Source organism: Schistocerca americana, chromosome X (assembly GCF_021461395.2).
Source record: "Schistocerca americana isolate TAMUIC-IGC-003095 chromosome X, iqSchAmer2.1, whole genome shotgun sequence".
In the NCBI taxonomy this organism is placed as follows: Eukaryota; Metazoa; Arthropoda; class Insecta; order Orthoptera; family Acrididae; genus Schistocerca; species Schistocerca americana.
The window spans coordinates 657,636,316-657,664,170 of record NC_060130.1 but is presented as its reverse complement, the minus strand read 5'-3'; the positions used below and the strand labels follow the sequence as shown (position 1 = coordinate 657,664,170).

Sequence of the window (27,855 nt, the reverse complement as noted above, 5' to 3'; positions counted from 1 at the left end):
AAATAAGTACCCAGTTATAATTCATAGCATTCGACCACCTTAATCATGTTTCCCGCAATTCAACAGCACTTTTCAAGTGAGAATGCTTACATCATCAGGTCGTCAACATTCATAATATATTTTTAGTGTTTTAAGCATATGTGCCCAATGTTGACAATCTAATAATGATAGATTCTCTCTTGAAACATGTCGCTGAATTGTATGAAATATGCTTAATATGTGCGAATGCTACCTATTATAATAGATAAAGTATAAAACCGCTAAATCACATCCAGTATATAAGTAGTATGAAGTAAGATCACATTTACTTTTCAGTACATGGAGACTTGATTTGCGTAACTTGATAATATCTGTCATACATTACCCTGAAATCCAGTATTCCATATGCAGCAATCCCTTAAGACAAACTTGGTTGCTGAGGTATCTTCTTAATCTTGCTTTGCATGGCTGTTACCAACATCTTTTTTGATCTTCAGGACCCAAACTAATAGATGAAATTAAAGTCTTCAGCCCAAGTACAAAGAGTGATAATGCGAATTGCAGTAGTAATGATTTGGTTGGATGATTGACTGTAAACAAGTGACCATATCTGTTCAGTGCTCCTTGTGGAAAATAGTCTTCCTTAAAAAGCCTTTTGCCAAAAGTGTAGTTTGCATTTGAAATCAGATTGTATCATATGATAACAGTGGTAGGCCTGTAATCCCTGAGCTAAATTTTGAGATTCATTTAATCTACTGACCTTAATGATTTGTTGAACTAAACAATGAAATCTCTAAACATTTTAAATTCGAATTAGGAGATGTTGGTGACTGCTGCTAATAGGCTTCTTTTGCTCCTAACTAGATGGTAATAAATTATACGCACCTGACTTCATACAAGCTATTTGCAAATGTTAGACTGAGTGTATTGTTCAAGAGTGTGCCAGCATATGTGTGTGTGTGTGTGTGTGTGTGTGTGTGTGTGAACCCTATCCAGCAAGTAATGTCATCTTGTATGGCATTTAATACCCCTCTTCTCTCTCGTGTAATATCTGGCCTTTAGTGCAGTCTCCAGTTCTAACTTTCCCTGTCTCTGTATTCAGCGCGCGCGCACCCCCACACACACACACACACACACACACACACACACACACACACACACAGAGAGAGAGAGAGAGAGAGAACAGAAATTTTCTGTCTGCTTTTTTTATGTTACCTTTACCTTCTACTCTGCATTTGAGTGTTGTTAATTAACAATTTAAATAGTAGAGATCTGTCAGTGACATGCCCAAATAATTGTGACTGGCAGACTGAAATAGAGAAACAGAACATCATTAAATAATTCTCATTTTATTTGCCAGCACTCATAAAAGTTGTTTTCATTACCAACTGAAATGATAAAACATCAGGACTTTTATATTTTCATCAGACCCATACTTTTTGAATCTTTTAAATTTTCCAAATGTATTAATCTTTGCCCTGAATGCATCGTGTAATGCAAGACTGTCCAGCAAAGTTGAGCTCTAATTGTATTGAACAAAAAAAAAAAAAAGAAAAAAAGGACTTGAGAACATTGATGTGGAAATCAGATATTGTAGCTTCAAGACTTTACAAATCTAACAATCTGTGGAAATAGTCTAATGTTTGTAGAGAAATAAAAACACCTACCACAAATACAGTATGCATAGCAGTAAAACTAATTGGAATTTATAATTAATTAGAACTTTCTTATTGTTGTTTATTGCTGTGGGCTGATATTTAAATGTGTTTGATATTTTGGTAGATCACATTTCTCATCCCTGGAACATTGATGAATCAGGTGAACCATCTCAATTAACACATGGTGAGTGAATATTGCATAATCCTTTTCCCATTCCTGTTTTCATCCATTTGTACATAGCCACTGTAGGACATTGTCATTCCATTGCTATGAAACCTTTTTGTGTGGAAGTCACTATCATCGTTAATTGCCTATTATCCATCCACTTTTATGACAGGGAGAATTTTTTGCAGGTCTATAAAATTTTAATTGGTGTGAGATATGAAGTGTTCATTTTCCCCCTGACTAATTGTTATGTATATAGTGTGCTGATTAATTACAGTTACATATTTTATGTTTGTATATTACCATAGACATTAATATCAATGCACATATTAAAGAGTAGATTTGGTTTCTTTTAAGAATTCATATGACTGTTTTTAATTGATTCATTTATTTAAAAGATGTATTTACTGTGTATGTTTTGCAGTTAAAAGCTGAACTTTAGCAAATGGTATTCAGTTTTGCATGACACCTTAATCACCGCTTTTGTTAAAGTACTGAGCTAGTGACTGTCAGACCGCTTATTCTGCAACATTTGTAGCATCCTTTTACAACAAGAAAATTAGCTTCGATAATTCATATTTGTAATTTATCTTATTCTTCAAAGAAACATTTAAGAAATTAATGCCAGATCAAATTAAACTACTACCTGTATTTGTATAAGACCTAATTTGTTTTGTGTATGAAATTTCATGAGATGTGAATGAAAATCTAGTTTGGGAGTTTATCAGGAAGGGATACAGCAGAGGATCATGGCATGCGGTATATGGTTATTTTCAGTCACAATCAGAGAAAGACAAATCTCTCTCTTCTTGTTATAGGAGAAGATCCGAAACTGGTTTATGGATACCCACCATCTCCATATGGCACTGTACCAGCAGCTTATGGCACTAATGGTGCAGACCCTAGAGTGTATGAAGAGAATGGTGCTGTTCCAAGAACAATTTTTGAAGATGAAGAAGAATTGAGGAAACACTTGTCAATGCATCCTGCAATCCCTTCACCTTCAATTGATGATGACCAGAGAGGTATTTGTAGTATAGAATTTAATAATATTATGACTTAAGTATAGGTTATAAATTATATGTATTCAAACATCAGTCAAGAGCCCTCATCTTCTTCCACAACTTGTCATGAAACAGACACAGTTCCTTTACAAAAAGTAATGCAATCTCATACTTCATGCTAAATCTGTTTACAATCATTCACAATTTAGCCACAACAATCCGAGGAATGTTCTGACTAATTTAACTGCCAAAGATGTCTACAAATTTCAGTATAAGCTGAAGAATATAAATACTGTGTGTAAGCGAAATAACGTTTGTCAAAGACCTGTAATGGAGCATGGTTACAAAGGTCCAAGAAAATTACAATGCCAGTGTTAATCAACTTGTGCTCTTACAACATTTACAGATTTAAAAAGGAATAGTTTAAACCCAAGTGGAAATGTTAAATATTAAAGATTTTTATATAAAGTACTTTAATAGTACAGATAAGAACCTTTTTAACAATCGTTGATTACTAGTTTCAGCAGAGCAATTGGCCATCTTAACATCAATTAATAAAATGAATTCAGTGCTTAGTCACAAGATTGGTTGCAGATGTGTTGTCATCAATACACTGAGGTGACAAGTCATAGACTAGAGATATCCACATACACAGATGGTGGTATTGTCATGTACACAAGGTACAAAAGGGCAGCGCGTTGGCAGAGCAGTCATTTTTACTCAGGTGATTCATGTGAAAAGGTCTCCGGTAGGATTATGACCGCACAACAGGAATTGAGACTTTGAATGTGGAATGATAGTTGGAACTAGACGCATGAAACATACTGTCTCAGCAATCGTTAGGGAATTCAGCATTCCAAGGTGCCAAGAATACGAAATTTTGAGCAGTACCTCCCACCACAGACAATGCAGTGGCTGTTGGCCTTCACTTAATGACCAAGAGCAGTAGTGTTTGTGTAATGTTGTCAGTGCTAACAGACAAGCAACACTGTGTGAAGTAACCGCAGAAATTAATGTAGGACATATGATGAACATATCCATTGGAATAGTGCAGTGAAATTTGGCATTAGTGAGCTATGGCAGGAGATGACTGACGCCTTTGCTGACAACACAACATTGTCTGCAGCATCTCTCATGGGCTTGTGACAATATCAGTTGGACCCTAGACAACTGGAAAACTGTGACCTAGTCCTGTTTTCAGTTGGTAAGAGCTGATGGTAGGATTAAAGTGTGGTACAGGTCCCCCGAAGCCATACACGCAGTTGTCAACAGGACACTGTGCAAGTTGGTAGTGGCTTCTTAATGATGTGGGCTGTGTTTACAGGGGATGGACTGGGTCCAACTGAACTGATCATTGACTGGAAATGGTTATTTTCAGCTACTTGTAGACCATTTGCAGCCATTTATGAACTTCATATTCCAAACAGTGATGTCGTGTCACCAGACCACAACTGTTCGCGATCGGTTTGAAGAACATTTGTGATAAATCAAGTGAATTATTTGGCCACCCAGACTTCCCAAACATCAATCCTATCAAACATTTGGTCAGTTTGTGCACAAAATCCAACACCAGCAACACTTTCGCCATTATGGATGGCTGTAGAGGCAGCATGGCTCAGTATTTATGCAGGGGACTCGTTGAATCCATGCCATGTCAAGCTGCTGCACTATGCCATACAAAAAGAGGCCATCTTTGAGGAGGTGACATTATGATGTATCCCATGACATCAGACACTTCAGTGTTTAACACAAGCTTATGCACAGAAGTGACAATTACAAAAGTTTTGCATGTTACATATAGACAAAACATGTAGGTAATACCTGTCATATTCAAAAACACAATAATGTCATACACACTGTATAGTAACATTTTACTAGTTAATACAAACAGTGTAAAATGCGAGATGGAATGATGACAATATTATGAAAAAGGGTAGAGTGCTATTCTTCATATAGAAGAAATGTTGAGTCACAGATAAGTACAACAAAGAGACTTCTACACATGTGAGCTTTTGGCCAAAAGCCCTTCTAACTTAGAAAACACACACACATATACATTCATGCAAGTACAATTAGGGGGATGGTGGGGTGATTAGGGGTAGACATAGCAGAGTAGGGTTGGGGGAGGGTGTCGTGCTGTTGGTGGGAGCATGCAGGGGATATTGTGGGGAAAGGTTAGGGCTGTTAGGAACAGTCATGAGGTTTAAAGGGGAGGGGCAGAGGAGCTGAAAGAAAAGAGTTAGAGAGAGAGAGAGAGAGAGAGAGAGAGAGAGAGAGAGAGAGAGAGAGAGGAGGAAGGGGTGGGGGGTGGGGGTCAGGTGTAGTGGGTGCATTGGTAGACGAGAAGGCTGTGTAGTGCTGAAGTGGGAGGAGGGAAGAGGATAAGTGGGTGAAGGACAGGGACTACTGAAGGCTAGGGGGTTATGGGAATGTAGGCTATATTGCAAGTAGAGTTCCCTCCTGCACAATTCAGAAAAGCTACTGTTGGTAGGAAGGATACAGATGGCACAGGCTGTAAAGCAGTCGTTGAAGTGAAGCACGTTGTGTTGGGCAGCATGTTCAGCAGCTGGGTGGTCCAGCTCTCTCTTGACCACTGTTGGTGGCTATTCCTGTGGTCAGACAGCATGTTGGTTGTCATGCCCACGTGGTTGCAGCTTAGTTTGTGGATCACTTGAATGTTTTCACAGTTAGTTCTGTCTTTGATGGTATGGGTGATGCTTGTGTTGAGACTGGAGTAGGTGGTGGTGGTGGGAGAATGTATGGGACAGATCTTGCATCCAGGTCCATTACAGGGATATGAGCCATGAGTCAAGGGGTTGGAAGCAGGGATGGAATAGGGATGGACAAAGAAATTGCATAGGTTCAGAGGGTCGTAGAGTACCACTATGGGAGGGGTGGGAAGGATAGTGGGCAGAATATTCCTATTTCAGGGCACAAAAAGAGGTAGTCAAAACCCTGGCAGAGAATGTAATTTAGTTGCTGCAATACTGGGTAGCGCTGAGTCATGAGGGGGATGGTCCTTTGTGACTAGACAGTGTGAATGTGGGAGGTGTTAGGTGACTGGAGAGACAAGGCACAGGAGATATGTTTCTGTACAAGGTTGGCAGGGTAATTTGTCTGTGGAGGCCTCAGTGAGACCCTTGCTATATTTGGAGAAGGACTGCTGGTAACTACAGATGTGTTGGCCACAGGTGGCTAGGGTGTATGGAAGGGACTTCTTGGTAGGGAGTGAGTGGCAGCTGTCAAATAGGAGGTATTGCTGTTGGTTGGTAGGGTTGGTATGGATAGAGATACTGATGTAGACATCTTTGAGGAGGTGGAGGTCAATATCGAGAAAGGTGGCTTGTTGGGTTGAAGAAGACAAGGTGAAGCAAATTGGGGAGAGGGTGCTGAGGTCCTGGAAGAATGTGGGTAGTGTGTCCTCACCTTTGTTCCAGATCATGAAGGTATCATCTTTAAATCAGAGCCAGGTGAGGGGATTGGGATTCTGGGTGGTTAGGAAAGATTCCTGCAGATGGCCCACGAATAAGTTGGCATAAGATGGTACCATGCAGGTGCCTGTTCTGGGGTACAGACTTTTTAATAGGTGACGAAATGTGAAGTAATTGTGGGTGAGGATATAGTTGGCATGGTGACCAGGAAGGAGGTTGCAGGTTGGGAATCAGATGGGGCATCAGGAAAGGCGGTGTACAATAGCACCAAGGCCAAGGGCATCAGGGATGTTAAGGTAGAGGGAGATGGAATCAGTAGTGACGAGTAGGGCGCTGTGTGGTAAAGGGACAGGGACTGCAGGAAGTCAGTGGAGGAAGTGTTTGGTGCCTTCTGATAGAGCAGAGCCACTTTCAGTGGGGGCACCGTAACTGGCCACAATGCCATGTGATGGGTGGTTGAGGTTATGGGCTTTAGGAAGCATGTAGAAGGTAGGAGTGCAGGCAGTGGGTAGGGATTGATGGAGAGGGGGGGGGGGGGGGGGGGGTAGGTAGGTTCTGGGGTGGGCCTGAGGATTTGAGGAACCCTCCCTGCAATATACACTACTGGCCATTAAAGTTGCTACACCTCGAAGATGACTTGCTGCAGACGTGAAATTTAACCGACAGGAAGAAGGTGCTGTGATATGCAAATGATTAGCTTTCCAGAGCATTCACACAAGGTTGGCGCCGGTGGCGACACCTACAACCTGCTGACATGAGGAAAGTTTCCAACCAATTTCTCATACGCAAACAGCAGTTGACCGGCGTTGCCTGGTGAAACGTTGTTGTGATGGCTCATGTAAGGAGGAGAAGTGCGTACCATCACGTTTCCGACTTTGATAAAGGTCAGATTGTTGCGTATGGCGATTGCGGTTTATCGTATCGCAACATTGCTGCTCGCGTTGGTCGAGATCCAATGACTGTTTGCAAAATATGAAATCGGTGGGTTCAGGAGGGTAATACGGCACGCTGTGCTGGATCCCAACGGCCTCATATCACTAGCAGTCGAGATGGCAGGCATCTTATCCGCATGGTTGTAATGGATCGTGCAACCACGTCTCGATCCCCGAGTCAACAGATGGGGACGTTTGCAAGACAACAACCATCTGCACGAACATTTCAAAGAAGTTTTCAGCAGCATGGACTATCAGCTCAGACACCGTGGCTGCGGTTACCCTTGACGCTGCGTCACAGACAGAAATGCCTGCGATGGTGCACTCAACGACGAACGTGGGTGCACGAATGGCAAAACGTCATTTTTTCGAATGAATCTAGGTTCTGTTTACAGCATCATGATGGTTGCATCTGTGTTTGGCAACATCGTGGTGAACGCACATTGGAAGCGGGTATTCGTCATCACCATACTGGCGTATCACCCAGCATGATGCTATGGGATGCCATTGGTTACACATCTCGGTCACCTCTTGTTCTAAGTGACGGCACTTTGAACAGTGGACGTTACATTTTAGATGTGTTACAACCCGTGGCTCTATCCTTCATTCGATCCCTGCGAAACCCTACATTTCAGCAGGATAATGCACGACCGCATGTTGCAGGTCCTGTATGGGCCTTTCTGGATACAGAAAATGTTCAACTGCTGCCTTGGTCAGCACATTCTCCAGATCTCTCACCAACTGAAAATGTCTGATCAATGATGGCCGAGCAACTGGCTCGTCACAATACGCTAGTCACTTCTCTTGATGAACTGTGGTATCGTGTTGAAGCTGCATGGGTAGCTGTACCTATACACGCCATCAAAGCTCTGTTTGACTCAATGTGCAGGCATATCAAGGCCCTTATTACGGCTAGAGGTGGTTGTTCTGGGTACTGATTTATCAGGATCTATGCACCCAAATTGCGTGAAAATATAATTACATGTCAGTTCTAGTATAATATATGTTTCCAATGAATATCCGTTTATCATCTGCATTTCTTCTTGATGTAGCAATTTTAATGACCAGTAGTGTATACTATGTTCCCATAACCCCACTGACCTCAAACATTGCTAGTCCCCTTTCCTGCTCCCGCTCTAGCACTACTCGGCCTTCTATTCCACTTAACCACACACGAGTCTCTCTCTCTCTCTCTCTCTCTCTCTCTCTCTCTCTCTCTCTCTCTCTCTCTCTCTCTCTCTCTCTCTCCTGGCTTTTCTACTTCTCTTTCTCTCCTTTCAGCTCCCTGCCCCCCCCTCTCCCCCCCCCCCCTTCCAACTGCACCTAGTACCACTACTCTGTCCTACTATATCCTTGCATGCCGCAGAACATTATATTTTGCAGTGGCAAGCTGCTTCTGCTGCTGCTACTGCTGCATGTCTACTACTTATCATGTCCACTTTGTTTAATTGATGTGAATGATTGTAAACCACTTCCCATTTCAGAAGAGAGAAACTTCTTTCTTCACTGACATCCTGTTTTAGTTATTTGTTATGTTGTGTTCTTTTGTCTGTGCTGAGTGACAGCCAAACAGAGGGAAACATTTTGGAATCAGAATCCCAAGCAATTTCCATTTAAAACACCAAATTAAATGAAAATATTGAATTGTTGTTGTTTAGTTTTTTCTTTCAACACCACTGCCCCTTGTCTGGACTGACACTATTCTAAGCCTGTTGTAACTTTTCCTTTCAAAAGTCCCCATTTCCTCTAACCTTTCTTAATGTTTTACTAGTTAAAGGAACATACAGCTCCAATAGGTGACATTTTTGCCATCCTTAGTGAATGTTTGTGTCTAACATACATAATTTCATAGTTTTGTGATATTTATTTAATAAAAATGTTGCATGTTTCAGAGTAGGTCATTCTTTACTTTGAAGTTAATAAATTTTTCTGTCAGCCATGCTTCTTATAGTGCCAGTAATCATACAATAGAAAATTACTTCTTAAAAAAAAAAAAAAAAAAAAAAAAAAAAAGGGTAGGATGTTGCACTTTTGTTCTTCAGTGACTGGTGTGTTTCATTATTTAATAATGAAATATAGTGCATATGGACCAGTTTTCATAAATGGATATCTTTAAACTTATTGAAGTGTATGTGATAATTTCAGCAATTAGTGTGGTCATATGTACTTGCCTGTAAGAAGTGTGAAAATTGTCATACAGGTGCTAAAACTCTGCAGACTGCCTATTCCTGTGTGACTGAGTGATATTAGTTCAGTATGTCCAGGAGTATGTTTGATTTTGTAATTCTTTAACTGTAGTATTACTTACATATTTGCCATAACTATTCTTTGTCATTATTAAATAATAAAATGTCACAATTTAGTGTTTCAGAATAACATTGCTTCAGTTTTACATGAATGACTACTTCAGAATGAAGGGCAGCTCACAGTTTGATGTCTACTACCTTGTCATTGTTTTGTCAGTCTGTGCATGTGTTTGTGATAGCACTGTTTTGGTTTCAGGCATGCGATGGCGGGATCCTAATCTGACTGAAGTTATTGGATTCCTCAATAATCCAAATAATGTAATAAAAGCTAATGCAGCTGCATACCTCCAGCATTTATGCTACATGGATGACCCAAATAAGCAAAAGACAAGATCATTAGGTGGCATCCCACCCTTAGTTTCACTGCTTTCACATGAGAGTCCAGATGTGTACAGAAATGCATGCGGAGCCTTACGGTAAGTATATCCAATCAGAGAACATTTTCTTTCTTTCTTTCGCAGTATTTATGTTCTGTGTTTTTTGAAAGCAAGTGCACATAAAAGGGCATACATAATTTTAGAAACGGTGTCAGCCATTTTAGACAATATTTTTCATTCATACTTGATCAGTAAGCATAAGCAGTTTAATGGTAGTCTTACAATTTACATGTGTAACTATATTTTTGACCAGGAATCTCTCATATGGAAGGCAGAATGATGAAAACAAAAGAGCTATTAAAAATGCTGGAGGGATACCTTCATTAATTAATTTGTTACAGAAGTCATCAGATTCTGAAGTAAAAGAACTGGTGACTGGAGTTCTGTGGAATTTGTCCTCATGCGAGGTAAGACTCATTTTCCTCTCTTAATCTGGTGTTCATTTACTTATATTTCTAACATAATCATAACATTTCTAAATTTCAATGTTTTATAATACAAAGTGTGGAGTTAGAAATACCTGAGTAGTGGTATAATCTGTGCATCTCCCTCCACCACCACCACCACCACCACCACTTGTCCCATACATCCTTCCCCATTTCTTTTTTGCTTTCTTTACTACCAAGTGATCACAGTACTAATACACATAATATACAAGTAATCAATATGTCTAGTATTTTAGAACTTTTAATGATGGGTGGAGGTTTCTTTTAAATTTTCATTTAATGCTGCACTTTTGACTGCTAAATGGGATATGGGTCATTGTGATTTATATGATACCAACAGTGAATGAATGAATGGATGATCATAAAGTTAAGAATGGATCATTCACTGCATTTGAATCCATGTTTTCTTCTGGAAGAAAAATTATTGCCTGTTTAGGGAACTGTGTAGTTGGCTTGATGTGATGGTCGGGACGCATTAGGTTTTGTGAATATCTCTCTCTCTCTCTCTCTCCCTCTCTCTCTCTCTCTCTCTCTCTCTCTCTCTCTCCATCTCTGCATAACTATTGGAACCTATATGCAATTGAACGTGCTTAGTTCAGTAAAACCCTTTTTTCATGAATCTCTGGGGACCCAAACCTTTTTTTCTAGAGCATGGGTTTTCCTTAAAAGAGAATTTTGCTCTGTAACACAAGAGAAGTGACCCAGAGTCATTATTCAAATGTGTTCGGATGATAAGAGTGCAATTTAATTACAAACTTAACAGTATCCTGTGTCACAGATTTAAATGCAATACACACATATATATCATCACAGGTTTAACAGAACACTATTTTTTTTAACTCAAGAAGAGTTCTTTTTGTTTTGTCCTTCCAACATATTGTAGTGATGGAAGTTGTTGCTCCAGTTGGTTGACGTTAGTTAGAACTGATTTGTCTGCACTGAAAGAGGAAAAGAAGTTCCTGGCAATATCAATTCCCCGCACAGCCGCTGTGAAACTTGCTGCAACAGCCCCACCTCCTCCTCCACCACCACCACCACCACCACCACCATCATTTGTCAAAGCCACCAACTCCACCTCCTCCTCATACCTTGCAGTGGTCCTTCACAAGCACTTGATGTATCTCTTGGGTGGGACATCGGGACAATTTACCACAAAGAAACAATTTAACTCAGTGTGTTGTGTTATACAATTCCAGACAGCAACAAAGATATGTTGAGTCTCATCACTTCCTTCCTCTCTATAAATGAAATTGACTTTTGCACAATCGCTACTCCAAATTTGGCTTTAAGAGAGTACATTAAGTCAATATCCAATGCCTCTAGATGGCTCGTGCTGTTCGGAGAAATGAAAACATTATTTACTTTCCTCAGAAATGATGTTTTCTTGGAATGTACATAGCACCACTCAATGATAAATACTACTTTCCTCTCTGCTGCACCTATCTCGGCATATAAACCTCAGAGAAATCATGTGAAGATTTGATGTCATCCAGGCATTGCTGTTGTACTCACAAGTACAAGGCAATGTTTTATTGGTTTTGAAACATATGGGAATATTAAATTTTCACATCTTTAATGGAGGCAGCATCTCACTTCCTTCTCTATTTACAAGCTATATATAATTTACTTATTTGTGTGTGTGTGTGTGTGTGTGTGTGTGTGTGTGTGTGAGAGAGAGAGAGAGAGAGAGAGAGAGAGAGAGAGAGAGAGAGAGAGAGAGAGCGCGCACACGGGGTGGGGGGAGGAGTCTGTCTGGGAGAGGGGGCCAGGAGAGAGTAAACGCAGTTTTGACAGACAGACCTGTCTTATTGAGCATATGGTCTCCCACATCATCATCATCATCATCATCATCATCATTATCATTTTTTTTTAATCGACTTTTGGCTGGTGCCACAGCTTTTATAGGTATATACACCTTTGTCCTCCAGTTGTCTTGAGTAGCTAGTTCGAAAACACAAATGCAGTTGAAATATTTTAGACCTTGTAACTACAAAAAGACCTGACCTTATTGACAATGTCAGTATAGCGACAGGGATCAGTGATAATGGTGTCATCATAGCAATGATGTTTATGAAGGTCAGTAAATTCCTCAAGAACACTAGGGGAGTGTTTACACTGGAAAAGGCAGTTATGCAGTTGTTAACACCCTACTTAGTCAATGAATGGATATCATTTAGTTCTAATATGATAGATGTAGAGGAATTATCAGCAAAGTTTAAACTGTTTGTAAATTGTGCTCTGGAGAAGTATGTGCCACACAAGTGGATTTAGGATGGAAAAGACCCACTATGATGTAATAACAAAACTCTGAAAATGCTCAGGAAGCAAAGCCTATGAACAAGTTTTAAATTTTGCATTTAAAAAATCATTCATGCAGGAGGATCATATGGACATACCATCATTTGACTGTTGCAAATACTCCCATATGGAGGACATAGAAATGGATATACTTGGCATTGCAAACAAATAAGTCACCAAGTCAGGACAAAATATCAGTTCAGTTTTACAGGTAGTACTGGGTGGCATTGGCTCCTTACATATCATTCATGTAGCGTGAATATCTTTCCCAGCACAAAGTCCCAAATGACAGGAAAAAAGTGCAATGACGCAGTAGTGTCGCAAGCAAAGGGCAACATGCAAATAAGAAATCTCTTCAGTGTATACTATTCCTAAGTCGCTGGTCCTGAAGTGCCTAGTCTTGATGCTGCTGTAGAAGTGGCCCATGACCAGTCAGTGCAGCGCTTATGTCCTCTTCGCGTAGAGGCCACTACCATGCATTGTCGTCCTTTTTTTGGGGGGGGGGGGGGGGTTGGTCAGTGTACAATTGGCTGATGTCTTCTTTACAACCCTCTCTTCTCTCTCATTTCCGACTGGCATGCCAGCACTTGACTTTACACCGTAACATTCCTCCCCCCCCCCCCCCCCCCCTCCCAAAGCAACAGACCGTCGTCACATAGGGAGATTGACAACAGCGGGGGAGGCAGGAGTGTGGATGCTCTGAGGGACTGGAAGCTGTGGCTGCAGGGGACATCCGGCCTTCGCTCGACGGAAACGTCCCCCAGAAAATGACTAGAAGGGTGCACGTCCACCTCCTGAGGCCCATAGCAAGACATAGAAGGCGCCGGCTGCTGCGGCCTGTGAGGGGGGGAGTGTCCAATTCCATCAGTAGGATGAGAGGAGGCGTAGGAGGCAAAGGCTCCGTCTCGGTGGGGTCATTCCATGGTGTAGTGATGACACCCTCTGGCGGCTGCTGTGGCCATGCTTTCCTCGGGATCTGTGAATCTGGGGGAAGAGATACAGAAGGATATTCATGCACGTGACAGTGGCAAAGTTGACAGTGATGTCGGCACTGCAATCCATCTGGGCCTGAAATGAGATACATGCATGCGCCAAGTCGACAAAGGATCTCGCCTCATGCCCACCATCTGCTGCTGCTAAAAACCCTTAAAAAAAACAATATCATGCGGCGTGAAGCGATACTTGCAGCCTTCCTTCTGCTCCAGTGCTGAGGGGGGTGGAGCAGGTGGGGTAGTGTCAGATGGCAGCATCCATGAAGCAATTCCGCTGGCGATGGTCCATCTCATGGGTGTGAACAATATGAGGCGAAAACAGTTGCAGTGCTTGATCCCTGGTGTGTGTGTGTGTGTGTGTGTGTGTGTGTGTGTGTGTGTGTGAAGTTTGGCCATCCGGTGCTTCAAAGTTCTGACAAAACATTCCACTTTGCCATTTGACTGTGGATGTAACGGTGCACTAGTTAGATGCTGTATGCCATTGCATTGACAGATGTTTCAGATTCATTTGATGTGAACTGAGGGCCATTGTCTGACACTATGACTTAAGGCAAGCCTTCGAGGCAAAATATAGAGGACAACACCTGAACTGTGCTACGTGACATTGTCGAGTTCATTGGCACAGCAAAAGAAAGCTTGCTATAAGAGTATACCACAATCAAACAACGAGTGTTCCAAAAATGTCCCACAAAGTCCATGTGCACACGCTGCAGTGGTGATTGCAACTTATGCCAAGCAGAGAATTTTTGTAGTGGAGTGATTTTCCACACATGCATGACACTGTGATGTCATCTGTTCTATTTGGGTGTCCATACCTGCCCAAGTACAGTGTTGATGTGCTGTTTCATATGAACAGTCCCCCAGTGTCCTTGGTGAAGTAACTGCAACACTTCTTTTTCCAGAGCTTTGGGAATCAACACATGTGACTGTCCACTGTAATTTTGAACAAGAATCACACCTTTCTGTACAGCGAGGCTATGCTGACATGCAATGTATTGGGGTACTACAGAATGATGAGCATCAATGTGACAAGAAGATGCAGCATAAGCATCAAAGTCTGTATCAGGGCCAATCGGAAGATGTGAAAGTGCATCCGCATTACCATGTTGAGCTGTCGGACGATACACAATCTCGTACTGATATTGAGACAACAGCCAAAGCTCATCGTTGCAATTTTCGGGCAGTTTGTACAGGAATCGGCTTCATCGGATGAAACAAGGACTGCAATGGCTTGTGATCCATTACTAAGTAGAATTTTCTGCCATACAAATATTGGTGGAATTTGGTGACACCATACACAATTACCAATGCCTCTTTCTCTATTTGTGAATAGTTACACTGAGCTTTGGCCAACACTTTTGATGCGAAAGCAATAAGCCTGTCTTTGTCACCAATTATGTGCAAAAGCACTGCACTGTTTCTATAAGAGGAAGCGTCAGTTTGCAACACAACTGGTTTTTCAGGATAAAAATGAACCAACATTGATCACTGAGAAATGCATCTATAAGTTTTTGAAAAGCGTCTTGGCACTCATCCGTCCAAACAAATTGGACATTTTTGTGGCGCAAGTGATGCAATGGAGCTGCAATTTTTGCAGCATTCAGTATTAATCAAATATAATAGTTCATTTTCCCTAAGACTGACTGCAATTCTGCGACATTACAAGGAACTGGCAGATTATGTATGGCTAACAATTGTGGCCGAAGCAGATTGACACTGTGAGTGTTTATGACATGGCCAAGATACTGCAACTCAGGGTTAAAAAATCATACTTGTCCAGTCTACACTTTAGTCCTGCATCAGATAACACATGAAACAAACCATGCAATTTTGCAATGTGTTCTTCAGGTGTGCAATCTGCTACAACAATATCGTCAAAATAGTTTGAACAGTTTGGTACTTGTGCAGTAAGCTGTTCCAAATACCTTTGGAAAATGGCAGGTGCGGAAGCACTCCAAAAGGTAAACACAAATATTTAAAAAAGTCCAAATGAGTGTTCACAACACGTACTTTTTGAGATTCTTCATCTAGTGGTATTTGAAGATATGCGTCACACAAATCAATTTTTGAAAAGTAGTGACCAGCGCCTTATTTGACCATGAGATCCTCAGGGTGTGGCAATGGATAAGTATCAGTCAGGCGAATGTGATCTGACAATTTGGGGAGCAAAACCAGTGGACTTTGCCCGCTGACTAGCTTGTAGGAGTGTAATAGCTCCGCTATCTTCCAATTCTTTCAGTTTAGCTGCCACTTTGTCCCGTAACTCAATGGGAACTGTTCTGGCCTGGCAAAACTTCGGCTGAGCATTGTCTTTCATAGCAGTATCTGCAACAAAATTATTAGCCTTGCCTAAACCTTCAGAAAAGAGTTCAAGGAATTCTTTCAGCAAGCTAGCTAAACTGTCTTTTGCATTGAATGCAGACACTGACAACACATTGTCCTGAATTTTAAAGCCAGACGAATAAAGGCCAAATGTGTTCTCACAATTGTGTGATTTTAGCACAGTGAAAGTTACAGATTGCGTATGCGAGCAATACATGGCTGGCAATGTACATTTTCTGAGAACGGGAATGTGTTGTCCATTATAAGCAGTCAGGTGCATGCTAGTTTTAGACAGTTGTGAGGAGCCTAACAGTTCATGTGTGTTATGATTCAGCAGTGTAACACAGGCACCAGTGTCCAATAGAAATTTCACATGTTTTCCACTAATATGCAAATTAACAAACGTTTGAAAAACTGTTTGCTTGCTAGTTTTGCTAATGCCTGCAGCAGGTGTTGATTACACTGCATTTATGACATGGGCCTTGTGACTAGATTTTTATGAGTGGGCAGAATTCTTATGGTTGTTCCATTGCAAAGATATGGATTGTATGTGACCTTTCTTGGCACAAGCATAACACTGTGCTTGTCTGGACGGGCAGTCTTGGCGTTAGTGCTGTGAATAGCACTGAAGGCCTAACTTAATTCTGTTCGTCTTTTTAGAGAGCTGTTGCCATGTCATGGAGAACTGTTTACGTGACGTGGCGCGCAGATCCTGTTGCTGCCTAATGGACTGGTCGCAAGGAAGAGACAACTCAACCTGACAAATTGGTGGCTGCTGAAATTTATTGGCCAACACAGCACCTGAGTCGTACTGATCTAGTATTTGCACTACGTGTTGAGATGATGGATTGGACTGTTGGAAAATCTGTTCTTTAAGTCTGTCATCAGTTACATTGTACACGATCACATCACCCAACATCACGTGAATCTGAGTATAAAGCAGCACAAGCACATTTGAATTTGCATTTCCTGGTCATACCCTGTAAATCTGTTACCCACTTGTGATAAGTTGTTTCTAACCGTTTCTTGCAATTAAAGAATTGGTACCTAGCTGCTACCACATTCACTTGTTGGTCATAATAGTTAGTTAGAAAATCTGCAACCTAATCATGGGAAAGTTCCCTGGGAGTAGCGCTAGGGAATGATTTCTGAATAAGGGGACACACTGCACTTCCTACTGTTGACAATAAATAATGCAGTTTCACAGTATCTGGTACATTGTGAGCAATTACGTGAACTTCACACTGTTGCAACCACTCAAGCCACTTTTTTACTAAACTGGTTAAAAGGTGGTATGGCACTCAGAGCTTCAGCCAGTGTTGTATTTTGCACTGTATTTGTTTGATTCGCCAGGAGATGCTGTACCATGTTTAGCATTGTGATTATTTGTTGGGTCTGAAACTGACACATCCGTGTTAGCTGTGTTGCATCTATCACTTGCAGCTGAGGTGCCTGAGCAGGGGGTGGGTTGCTCATAGCGGAAAAGACAAATGCAATAAACAGACAAGGCAAGAATAAAAATAAGTACAAAAGCAAACAAAATTTCTGCAATGCCCACTTGAAAACACTGATTATCAAAAGCACTATAAGACACACTGTTAAAGCAAGTAAACACACCCCTGCAAAGAAAAGTCAATGTAGAATCTAGGTGCCAGCAAAACACAAAAGAAAATCCGTGGCCGCCAGGCACTGGGTTCTTCTTATAACTTGTTGCCAATGTTGAACCCTGCCTAGTTGTCAAAGCTGGCATGTCTAGGAAACCTGGTTCTCAGATCGCTGGACAACAATTCAAGCAAATCATATTGAAGAGTTTTATTACGAAAAGAATCGATAACAATACTTAACTTTGACAGGAACACAGAAGTGTTGCAAGCAAAGGGCAACATGAAAATAAGAAATCTCTTTAGTGTATACAATTCCTAAGTCGCTGGCCTTGAAGTGCCTAATCTTGATGTTGCTGTAGAAGTAGGCCCCAATCAGTTGGCACGGCACTTATGTCCTCCGCCATCATGTTGTCATCCTATAGAGGGGTCAGTCAGTGTGCAATTAGCTGACATCTTTGCAGCCCTCTCTGCTCTCTTGTGTCGGTACTTGACTTTACACTGTAGCACCTATATCCTTAATGCTGGGGTGCTGCAGAATTCTTGAACAATTTTAAGTTCAAATATAATAAACTGCCTTATGGCAGAAAAGCTTCTCTTCCAAATCAACATAGATTTAGAAAGCACTGCTTGTGTGAGACTCAGCTTGTCATTTTCTCACGCGATACCGCAAACTATGGATAGAGAGCAACATGCAGATTCAATATTCCTAAATTTCTGGAAAGCTTTTGACACAGTGTCCCACTGCAGACTGTCAACAGAAGTCTGAGCATACAGTATAGGTTTCCAGCTATGTGACTGGTTTGAAGACATCGTAAGTAATAAAATCCAGTATGTTGACGTGAACAGTGAGAGTACATTGGAGACAAGGGTATCGTTAGGAAGTGCCCCAGGGAAGTGTCATAGGATTGCTTTTGTTCTCATTGTACATAAATGATCTGATGAACAGGGTGAGCAGTAGTCTGTGCCTGTTTGTTGATTACGCTGTGGTATATGGGCAAGTACTGTCGTCGTGATTGTAGAAAGAAACAGGATGACTTTGACAGAGTTTCTGTTTGGTGAGATGAATGGCAGCTTGCAATAAATGACAAAAAATTTAATTTAATGCAGATGAGTAGAAAAACATCTGCTAATGTTCAAACACAGTGTTGGTAGTTTGCTGCTTGACACAATAACGTCAATTAAACATCCAGGTTTAACGTCGCAAAGCGACATGAAAAGGAACGAGCATGTAAGGTAGTAATAGGGAAGGTGAATGGTTAGCTTGGTTTATTGAGAGAGTTTTAGTGTAGCTAATCTACAAAGACGACCACATATAGAAAATTTGTGCAACACATTCTTGAGAATTCCTTGAGTGTTTTGGGATCCCCACTGGACTGTATTAAAGGAAGGCATCAAAGCAGTTCAGAAGGATACTCCTAGATTCGTTATCACTAGGTTTTCTCAACATTCAAATGTTACAGAGATGGTGCATTGACTTGAATGGGACTCTGTGCAGGGAAGATTCTGATCTTTTCATGAAACATTATCAAGAAAATTTAAAGACTGGGCATTTGCAGCTGACCTCAGAACAATTTTACTGCCTCCAATGTACATTTGGCATAAGCACTGTGAAGACAAGATCAGAGAAATTATATCTCATATCGGAGCATATAGACAGTTATTTTTTCCCCTTGCTCCATTTGCAAGTGGGATAGGAAAGATGATGACTAGTGGTCATATGTGGTACCCTCCGCCATACACCATATGGTGGCTTGCAGAGCATGTATGTAGACGTAAGTAATAAGTGGATCCTAGTTGTAAGGGTGCTGATGTAGGGATGTGTGGAATGGTGTTACTACATGATACAATCTGTCTAAGAAATGGCTGAGGTGATGAGGTGATGCATGGATAATGCTTATAAATAGTATAAAGGGATAGACATACTGTTGAGGTGACAGGGGTAGGTCCAAGAAACTGTTGCTGTACGATGTGAGAACAGGCCAGACTGTTGCTTGCTTAGAAACAACCGTAGATCATGTGAATAAGTAATTACTTAGGTAAAAGCAATCTTATCAGTGACTCTCCATCTAAGATAACAAACTGTACCTTCCTTACCAAGAAATCCTCAGTCCAGTAACAAAGTTTGTTTTATACATCACATTAAAATACTTTTGTTAGTAAAATTGGTGTGGTACTGAGCCAAATACTTCCCAGGGGCCAAGACTACATGACTGCCTCAACCCATGGCTTTCAAAATGTCATGTGAGAAAAAAATGAGTTGGTTTCATACTGTCAGTGTTTGGGTGAGGTTGCTATGTTTGAGACACCTTATTTTATTTGAGCTCATAACATGATAAGATATTCTACAACTGATGGACAACAGTGAACTTGGATGATAATTTTGTGGATCACTACTGCTAACGATATTGCAGATTGCTTTGACCTGCACTTTCTTTCAACCACTGTGCACAGTTTTATGTTTGAGTGATTTACGGTATATTGCAGTTAAAATAAGAGCAAATTCAGCTGCAAATTTGCTGTAGTATCTGACAGAGATCCTGCTAGGTGCTGGAGCTGTTTTCAGTTTGAGATTTCAGCTGTTTCTCAACACCACTACCTGTCCAGGTAGCCACGCATGTTAACACGACCGCATCTGGGACAGGTACGTATCCCAGCCCCAGGTTTGAACACATCTGGCAAATTAATGAGGAGGGGTTGGTGTGCTGCCCAGCCTGGGTGTAATGTTTAGGCAGTTTCCCACATCCCACCAGGTGAATACGGGTTGGTTCCCATGTTCTGCCTCAAATACATGCTGCACAAACAATTAGAACACTTTCTCACACTTGCACACAGAATTTACTGTGTGTGAATATGGATTGGGTACACTGCTTCTATCCTGGTGGGTGAACAGGAGACTGATTGCCTTAGCTGTCTGATCTCCTTAAACACTTACTCAGCACTCAACACCACTAACACTAACATGTATTTCACTCATCCATTGAGTGGTGTAAGAATTAAATCATGGCAGCACTTCTGCATCATTGAAAACTTGAGTTCATCATTTCTGCTTTAGCTCTAATATCCTCAATTTCAGTTCCTTTGTCATCCACGATTGTTTGGTCACTAACTTTGCTGCCACTAACAGGCTTTACATGTGACAAAAATTTCTTCAGGTTTTGTGAAAGATCTTTCCATCACATTCTGCTATGGTAGTCACTGAAGGCTTCACTTGCTGCTGTCTTGTCAGCCAAACACATTTCATTCAGTATCTCCAACCCTGCGCTTTGTTTTACATGTATTACGCAGTAATCTCTGTTTCTTTATAAGTTTCTTGACAGTGACTGTATACCATGGAGCATCCCTCCCATCATGACTGCTCTACTAAGCATATATTTATCCAGTATCTGGTCAATTATTCTTTCAACTTCAGCCACAGTTATTCTATGTGCACGTGTCTAGAGCTAAAACTTATTTAGTTATCACATTACTGCCTCTTTATATGGTCTGCTGAACCTGTAAGTCTTTTTACTCCTCTTTGTACCTTGGCAATCATTGTCGCTACATCTCCCTAGTGACCAGTGATGCCAGTTTCTATGTGGACATCCTTAAAGAGATAATAATAATGTCGTGTGACTAGGGCCTCCCGGCAGGTAGACCGTTCGCCTGGTGCAAGTCTTTCGATTTGACGCCACGTCGGCGACTTGCGCGTCGATGGGGATGAAATGATGATGAGTAGGACAACACAACACCCAGTCCTTGAGCAGAGAAAATCTCCGACCCAGCCGGGAATCGAACCCGGGCCCTTAGGATTGACATTCCATCGCGCTGACCACTCAGCTACTGGGGGCGGACCTTAAACAGATTAGGGCTATTTATTGCCAAGAGTACCAATATATTTCCATCACAAGTGAGCTTCTGGACTATATGTTCTACTTAGTTTTCAGTTAAGCCATTAAGTAATGTTCTGCAAGACATCATTCTTTCTTACTTTTTTTCTCTCTATAGTGTTTCTTGCAGGAAGTAAATTATAAAAGATGTCAAATTCACCGGTGTTGAAAATATCTGTGAAAACTCACAACATTGTATCAATCATGGCAGTGTAGCGTTCTTCCACTTTGTGTATCTATAGCACTATTTTTCCACTTACATTCTGAAATGAGAGCTCCAAAAAGTGTTTGACAGGGTTCCCCATGGCAGACTGTTAACGGAGGTACGAGCATACGGGATAGATTTCCAGATATGTCAATGGCTCAAAGACTTGTTAAGTAATAAAACCCAATACATTGTCCTCAGTGGCAAGAGACAAGGCTATCATCAGGAGTGTCACATGGAAATGTGACAGGACCGTTATTATTCTCGAAATACATAAATGACCCAACTTACTGGGTTAGCAGCAGTCTGTGGCTGTTTGCTGATGATGGTGTGGTGTGCAGGAAGATGTCATTGTTGAGTGACTGTAGGAGGATACAAGATGAGCTGGAAAAATTTTTATTTTGGGGGATGAATGGCAGCTACTTTTAAACGTAGAAAAATGTAGCTTAATGAAGATGAGTGGGAAAAAGTCCTATAATGTTTGAATACAGCATTAATATTGTGCCACTTGACATCGTCATGTTGATTAAGTACATGGGTTTAACGTTACAAAGTGATATGAAATAGCTCGAGTATTTAAGGACGGTAGTAGGGAAAACAAATGATTAACTTTGGTGTATAGGCAGAACTTTAGGAAAGTGTTGTTCGTCTGTGAAGGCTACCAGGTGTAGAATACTAGTACCACACATTCTCGAGTATTGCTCAAGTGTTCGCACCAGGTCATATTAAAGGATGATGTTGAAGCAGTTCAGAGGTGGGCTGCTAGATTTGTTATCAGGAGGGTGGATCAGCGTGCAGGCATGTTGGAGATGCTTCGGGAACTCAAATGGGAATCCCTGGAGGGAAGGCAACATTCTTTTTGAGGAACACCACAGAGAAAATTTAGAGAACCAGCATTCAAAGCTGACAGCGGAATTGTACTGTCCATTTCATCACTGACAACATTACAAAGTCATCAACAAACTGTGTTTTTTTATCATCTTCTGTAGTTATTTTTCTAATTTTCACATAAGAACAGAACTCATAATATATTAATTCCTGGTCTGTCTTTCTTCAACCAATCATTATTATAAATTTTCCTCATTGTGAAAACAGAAAAATCTGCAGCTGTCAGTTAGCATCACCTCAGTTCTGCAGCAAGTGTAAACTTTCCAAAACTGAAGGAGACATTGACATCAAGTAATACTGTGATGTGAGCCAAGGAAATGATTTTAGTTACTAATGTCATTACGTACAATATTGTAAAGCAGTTTAGTATGGTAACACAGAATTTGTGTGTGTGTGTGTGTGTGTGTGTGTGTGTGTGTGTGTGAGAGAGAGAGAGAGAGAGAGAGAGAGAGAGAGAGAGAGAGAGAGATGCCATGTTTATGTATCTACATTTATTCTTCTGCTCTGTTCTGTTTAATATTTATTATCTTCCAGGACCTAAAAAGATCAATAATAGATGATGGCCTTGCAGTGATTGTGAACCATGTTATTATCCCTCATTCCGGCTGGGATTCCACATCATCTGGTGAAACATGTTGGTCAACAATATTCAGGAATGCATCAGGAGTTTTGCGGTAAGGATTGGAGTTCCAATTTTATTAAAGAATTAATGAAAAATTTGAGCAAATTGAATGTGAGGGTTTATTCATTCGCCTTTTGCTTTTTCTCAGTTACGTGCTGTCTGATATGACACAAATACGAAGTTAATCCCAAAAGTAAGGTCTCTTATTTTTTATAAGTACAGAACTCTGTTTCTGTGGCAGTTGGTCACACTTTTATGAAGAGTTCTTCACGCGCTGTGTGTAAACACGAGCACACCGCACTGAGGTGCTCAGTCCTGGCTTGGCAGCCGTTGAGAATGGAGCTCCTGTTGGATGTTACCGCCAAGTGCAAATTGCGGACAGTTATTCAGTTTTCGAATGCAAAGGGCACGCACCAATTGAAATCCATCGCCAATTGACGGAAGTGTATGGTGAGTCGTGCATGGATGTCAAAAATGTTCGTAAGTGGTGTAGAGAGTTTGTAGCTGGTCGGACTGAAATTCACGACGAACAAAGGGGCAGGATACTGTCAATTTCTGAGGAGACAGTGTTGAAGATTGAGCAAAGCATGCATGAAGATCAGTGGATCAACCTGGGTGATCTCTGCATGTTGGTTCCTGAGGTTTCCTGAAGCACTGCTCACAGAAGTTTAATGGAAACATTGAACTACCAGAAGGTGTGTGCAACATGGGTGCCACGAATGCTGATTGTGAACCACATGCAGCAGCAAGTTGATGCTTCCCGCACATTTCTTCACCACCTTGCAGCCAAACAGGACAACTTTCTGGACACAATTGTCACAGGTGAGGAAACTTGGGCATACCACTTTACACCTGAGACCAAGCAACAATCAAGCCAGTGGCGGCATCCTTCTTCACCAAAGCTGTGGAAATTCGAACAAACACAGTCTGCCGGTAAAGTCATAACAACCGTTTTTTGGGATCGGAAAGGTGTATTTTTGGCCAACTTTATGTCCACTGGGACCACAGTTAACACTGGCAGGTACTCTGAGACTATGAAAAAACTCAAACGGGCAGTTCAGAACTAGAGAAGAGAAATGTTGAGCAAGGGTGTACACATTCTCCATGACAACGCTTGCCCACACATCGCTCGGCAAACCGTTGCTCTCCTACAACAGTTTCAGTGGAACATGATCACCTACCCACCCTATAGTCCTGATTTTTCACCCAGTGGGTATCACCTGTTCCCTAAGTTAAAAGAACATTTGACCACAAAGTGATTCAGCTCTGAAGACGAGGTGAAAGAAGAGGTTCATAACTTTCTGAACAGCATAGAGGCGAGTTGATATGACATGGGCACACCAAAACTGCCACAGCATCTACAAAAATTCATCGACAGAAGTGGTGGTTATGTCAAACAATAGCTAAATTTTCAAGCTGTTAACTGATGTAAACCGTTGTAGAAATAAACAGGTCCATGTACTTATAAACAAATAGGAGACCTTACTTCTGTGATTACCCTCATATTATAGGTAGTTGTAAAATTTTAATTATCATCTCAAACAAATCAGTCTGTCATCATGAAACTTGGTGATGGAGTTAATACTTCTCTGCATGTTCCCTCTTCCATGTGATGCATTTTTCCCAATTATCGATGGTTTGATGGGCACCTGGGTTGTAAGGAAGTCTGCCTTTTGGGTGTTTAGGAAATGTTACACCTAAATAATTGTGTCGTTGTCACTCTGGGAGTGTCTACCACAGAGTGGTTTTTTCATCTGAGGAAAGAGGAAGAAATCAGTGGGTACCGCATCAGGAGAATACAACATCCATCTAAGAAGTTCTAAAACTGATTTTATTTGTGGTGTATAAGCAACATCAGCACAGTAACTATGGTGGCAGCTTGAAATGACAATTGTAAACAACAGATGTGCATTCAACCAGTCAGTTGTGAGCAGGCAGTGTTAAATAGTGGACATGCACGTAGCACGTCAACGTTGTTGTGTTACACATCGCAGTGGAACAGTGTCTCAGAATCAAATGTTTGAGACATTCTCCAGAACGTTTTGAAGAAGAGAAAAGTGTGCGCGCAGTGTGTCCCACAAACCTTGACTCGTGAACAAAAATGGCATGTGGACACCTGCCGCAACTTGATTGAAATGCAAAACATGGACAGTTCTTTCCTGGAAAAAAATTGTCGTGTATGACAAAACTTGGCAGTTGTTGTTGTTGTTGTTGTTGTTGTTGTTGTGGTCTTCAGTCCAGAGACTGGTTTGATACAGCTCTCCAAGCTACTGTATCCTGTGCAAGCTTCTTCATCTCCCAGTACCTACTGCAACCTACATCCTTTTGAATCTGCTTAGTGTACTCATCTCTTGGTCTCCCTCTACAATTTTTACCCTCCCTGCTGCCCTCCAATATTAAATTGGTGATCCCTTGATGCCTCAGAGTATGCCCTTCCAACCGATCCCTTCTTCTAGTCAAGTTGTGCCACAAATTTCTCTTCTCTCCAATTCTGTTCAGTACCTCCTCATTAATTATGTGATCTACCCATCTAATCTTCTGCATCCTTCAGTAGCACCACATTTCGAAAGCTTCTATTCTCTTCTTGTCCAAACTATTTATCGTCCACGTTTCACTTCCATACATGATTACACTGCATACAAAACTTTCAGAAACGACTTGCTGACACTTAAATCTATACTCGATGTTAACAAATTTCTCTTCTTCAGAAACGCTTTCCTTGCCATTGCCAGTCTACATTTTATATCCTCTCTACTTCGACCATCATCAGTTATTTTTTTCCCCAAATAGCAAAACTCATTTACTACTTTAAGTGTCTCATTTCCTAATCTAATTCCGGCAGCATCACCCGATTTAATTCGATTACATTCCATTATCCTCGTTTTGCTTTTGTTGATGTTCATCTTATATCCTCCTTTCAAGACACTGTCCATTCCGTTCAGCTGCTCTTCCAGGTCCTTTGCTGTCTCTGACAGAATTACAATGTCATCGGCGAACCTCAAAAGTTTTTATTTCTCCTACATGGATTTTAATACCTACTTGGAATTTTTCTTTTATTTCCTTTACTGCTTGCTTAATATACAGATTGAATAACATTGGGAATAGGCTACAACCCTGTCTCACTCCCTTCCCAACCACTGCTTCCCTTTCGTGCCCCTCAACTCGTATAATTGCCATCTGGTTTCTGTACAAATTGTAAGTAGCCTTTCGCTCTCTTTATTTTACCCTTACCACCTTCAGAATTTTAAAGAGAGCATTCCAGTCAACATTGTCAAAAGCTTTCTTTAAGTCTACAAATGCTAGAAACGTAGGTTTGCGTTTCCTTAATCTTTCTTCTGAGATAAGTCGTAGGGTCAGTATTGCCTCACGTGTTCCAACATTTCTACGGAATCCAAACTGATCTTCCCGGAGGTCGGCTTCTACCAGTTTTTCCATTCGTATGTAAAGAATTCGTGTTAGTATTTAGCAGCTGTGACTTATTAAACTGATAGTTTGGTAATTTTCACATCTGTCAACACCTGCTTTCTTTGGGATTGGAATTATTATATTCTTCTTGATGTCTGAGGGTATTTTGCCTGTCTCATACATCTTGCTCACTAGATGGTAGAGTTTTGTTAGGCCTGGCTCTCCCAAGGTTGTCATTAGTTCTAATGGGATGTTGTCTACTCCCGGGGCCTTGTTTCGACTTAGGTCTTTCAGTGCTCTGTCAAACTCTTCGTGCAGTATCATATCTCCTGTTTCATCTCCATCTACATTCTCTTCCATTTCTATAATTTTGTCCTCAAGAACATTGCCCTTGTATAGACCCTCTGTATACTCCCTCCACCTTTCTGCTTTCCCTTCTTTGCTTAGTACTGGGTTTCCATCTGAGCTCTTGATATTCATACAAGTGGTTCTCTTTCCTCCAAAGGTCTCTTTAATTTTCCTGTAGGCAGTATCTATCTTACACCTATTGATATGCGCCTCTACAGCCTTACATCTGTCCTCTAGCCATCCCTGCTTAGCCATTTTGCACTTCCTGTCAATCTCATTTTTGAGATGTTTGTATTCCTTTTTGCCTGCTTCATTTACTGCATTTTTATGAAACTACCACAAAATGACAACATACAGAAATTTACATGAAGGGCCAACACTTTGGTAACAACTGAAATTCAAGCCAGTTTCATGTGTGAGATAAACTACACCTCAGCGGAGGATTTTTCTGCCAGTTTCACATGGACGCATGAATGATATGTACAGTCTTAGACATAAAAACTGGCCACCACCGAGACTAAGTCCGAGTCGTTCACTTAAGGTGGCGAATAAAACTGACCGCCCCTGACAACTCTAAGTCCGGCTATTTGCACAATCTGGCAACACTGTAAGATGAGGAAGTGTTAGGACGAAGTGTTGTCTACTTCCGAGTTGTTCCCGGAGTGCGTGAGCCCGTGGTCTAGTGATAATCGTCGTGCATTCTAAACTTGTAGTCGCATGTTCGCGTCCAGTGTATAGCTGGTTTTTTTTTTTTCCCCCCCCTAAAGCTATGAGTCTGATTGAACATGGAAGATAATTCGCTTAACATTCTACCCACCACCAACTACTACTATTCCAGAAACAATTCCGCAGGACAGCTCGTGCCTGCTTCGCGATCGTAACAGCTTACGCTCGAGCGTTTCCTCGCACTGCAGTAGCTACCGGCCACCGGCCAGACGCCACCGGCCGCCTGAAATCCGGCGCTGCCCAGGTGAACGCGGCACGACGCTGTCAGTGTATGTATCAA

General features: G+C 41.3%; 1 protein-coding gene across 8 annotated transcripts in view; it reads left to right on the top strand.

Moving 5' to 3' along the window:
• The window catches only part of LOC124556703 (catenin delta-2), a 506,669-nt gene that overhangs the window by 411,063 nt on the left and 67,751 nt on the right, over positions 1–27,855 (top strand). For 7 of the 8 annotated variants that reach the window (XM_047130679.1, XM_047130681.1, XM_047130682.1 and 4 more), the window contains 5 exons: positions 1,762–1,821; positions 2,622–2,828; positions 9,673–9,892; positions 10,107–10,260; positions 23,009–23,148. In XM_047130679.1, the coding sequence (XP_046986635.1) occupies positions 1,762–1,821; positions 2,622–2,828; positions 9,673–9,892; positions 10,107–10,260; positions 23,009–23,148 (781 nt within the window). The remainder of the gene's footprint in view (positions 1–1,761; positions 1,822–2,621; positions 2,829–9,672; positions 9,893–10,106; positions 10,261–23,008; positions 23,149–27,855) is intronic. The other variant, XM_047130680.1, reaches the window with a different exon arrangement.